Raw genomic sequence first — 2,670 nt, forward strand, 5'->3', positions numbered from 1 at the left:
AGAAAAAATTTGAATTCAGTATTACCATCGTACATAGTTTTCTTAATCAAAATTATTTATGTAAGCAAAGAAAATATAGTATTTTTTTTTTCAATTTACATAACCAAAAATGAATGTTGTATTAATTTACGTGATTATGTTTTATTAAATTAGTTGTATAAGTTAATGACTTTTTTGACAAGAAGTTCAAATATATCTACTTAGACAAAAAAAAAAAAAAGGTTCAATCATGAATCATCCTATAATTTTTACCCTTGAAATGAAATTTTTTGTAGAGTAAATTCAAAGGACTGAAATGCTACAAAACTAAAACTTTGAGGTGAATTAATCATAATGTCGACCATTTCCCAAATTACAACCGGGAACCGGCTATACCCGGTAACACAAACACCATCACTCCCCGATATAAACAACCAGTCACCCATGTCCTCATGTACACGCCGTGACTCGTTTAAACCCACTTTCTTGAATTTCCGACGAACCCAATGCCGACACTCGTTGACCGAATAGCCGTCGGCCGATACCAAGATGAGGTGCAACACCCCAGCGCCATCAAGGCGTTTGTGGCGGAGTTCATAAGTACCCTCATCTTCGTGTTCGCCGGACAAGGCTCTGGAATGGCTTTCACCAAGCTCACCCAAGGTGCTGCAACCACTCCGGCTGGACTAGTTGCAGCGGCACTAGCCCATGCTTTTGGCTTGTTTGTGGCTGTCTCAGTCGGAGCTAACATCTCCGGTGGCCATGTCAACCCCGCAGTTACTTTCGGTGCTTTCGTTGGTGGCAACATCACTTTGCTCCGTGGAATCTTTTACATCATCGCACAGCTCCTCGGCTCCACCGTCGCTTGCTTGCTCCTCTTCTTCTCCACCGGCGGTTTGGTAAGTCGCCGGATTTAAAATACACAAGAACGTAGTACTATTATTACTATTATACTATACGAACGAAATTCATGCAAATTAACTATATATTTTATTGTAATCTAAATATATTTTTTTATATAAATATAGACAACTGCTGGATTTGCATTGGGGGCTGAAGTATCAGTATGGAACGGATTCGTGTTCGAGATTGTGATGACTTTCGGGCTAGTTTACACGGTGTACGCCACCGCAGTGGACCCTAAGAAGGGAGACATCGGCACAATAGCACCAATTGCTATCGGTTTCATTGTTGGAGCTAATATTCTTGCCGGTGGTGCGTTCACCGGAGCTTCCATGAACCCCGCCGTTGCGTTTGGTCCGGCCGTCGTCAGCTGGGACTGGACCAACCACTGGGTTTACTGGGCAGGACCCATCATCGGCGGTGGTCTTGCTGGTCTTGTTTATGAGCTTCTGTTCATCGGCCGTTCTCACGAGCCAATTCCCGCTTCTGAGTATTAGTTCGAGTCGTTGCTAGCGATGGGTCTTGACTTTCTGTTTGGCATGTAATTTATTTGTTGTTTGTGTCTTTTTTTTTTTTTTTTTTACTCCTTTTGAGGTTTGTGTTGTACGCTTGATTTTGTATGAATCATCATAAAAAGATCAAGAGTTTTTCAAATATCGTCATCGTTATATTAGGTATGGTGCTCCAACAAATGATCATTTATCAACAATCATTGAGAAGGTTAAGTTTATTTAATCCAAAAGAGAAAGAAACTTTGTATATATATAGTATTTGTGTTATCAATTGATTTTTTTGGGTAAATTTGGTGTCAAAAGCCGGTTTTAACTACCATTCATCATCATTTGCTTTTTTTTTTTGAGGGAAAGTTTTCTTATAAATACTTGATTATTGTTAGCATTTTTGACCTATAAGAACTAGGAACAAACTTATACATGATTTCTAGTGCTTTGCTTCTAAGTTTGTTCCTAAACTTGAAGTGTTATTCTTGGATTATTCCGGTGTTACTTTCGTGATACCAAAAATTCATAGGATCCAAAATAACTTATGAAAACGTTAACAAGATCCAACATTAAGGCTATTGATTACCATATATCCTAACCATCACAATCTATTGATATACTCACCACTATAGTGGTTGATATGTAACATTCAATATTGAAAGTCCATGGTTCAAACCGGGTCACTACCATTTACCACAACGTGATGGGGCTATGGGATATGTTAGATATGTGTTGTTTACCATTTTTTTTTACTCTAACACAACCCATAATATATTTAAGTAAAATAAGTACGTCTAATCCTTGGTTTAAGATCAAACTGAAACTGAAACCTAAATCAATCAATATCGTTTTAAATATTCAAAACAACCCTAAAATATGTATCAAACAAACTCGTTCATTAAAATAGCCTTGTCAAAACATTGATGTATTCATATCTAGTCAAATATCGTATCATAACAAAATCAATAATTTTTGCGGCTGCAACGGCACCTATGGTGTTGATATGATAGAGATTTTGTAGCCATTTGTAGAAATAAGAAAGATGGTGAAGTGGTTCCAATTAATCAAGATACGACCCACACCGACCATATCCCCTAAGAAAGTGACCAAAGACTAAACCATGATGTGGGCCCCTTAGCCCGACCCATGCGCTACAAAGATGAAAGCGAAAGACATGTGCTCAATTTTTGTATTTCACATGCTTTTGTTTAATTTGGTTTTGGAATCATGTTGTTACAACCAATTCAATGATGGCTCGAGCATTTTTGCTAGGTCCTACAAAATAAAC

The 2,670-nt window shown here is 37.8% G+C and overlaps 1 protein-coding gene across 1 annotated transcript; it reads left to right on the forward strand.

Moving 5' to 3' along the window:
- Window positions 1–419: 419 nt before the first annotated feature.
- On the forward strand, window positions 420–1,536 carry LOC145093138 (aquaporin TIP1-1-like). Its single transcript, XM_079031211.1, has 2 exons — window positions 420–878; window positions 1,008–1,536. The coding sequence occupies exons 1-2, from the start codon at window positions 486–488 to the stop codon at window positions 1,377–1,379; spliced, it is 765 nt and encodes a 254-aa protein (XP_078887337.1). The 5' UTR covers window positions 420–485; the 3' UTR covers window positions 1,380–1,536.
- Window positions 1,537–2,670: the final 1,134 nt, after the last annotated feature.

This window comes from Lactuca serriola, chromosome 1 (genome assembly GCF_051521515.1).
Source record: "Lactuca serriola cultivar US96UC23 chromosome 1, Lser_US96UC23_V15, whole genome shotgun sequence".
Lineage (NCBI taxonomy): Eukaryota > Viridiplantae > Streptophyta > Magnoliopsida > Asterales > Asteraceae > Lactuca > Lactuca serriola.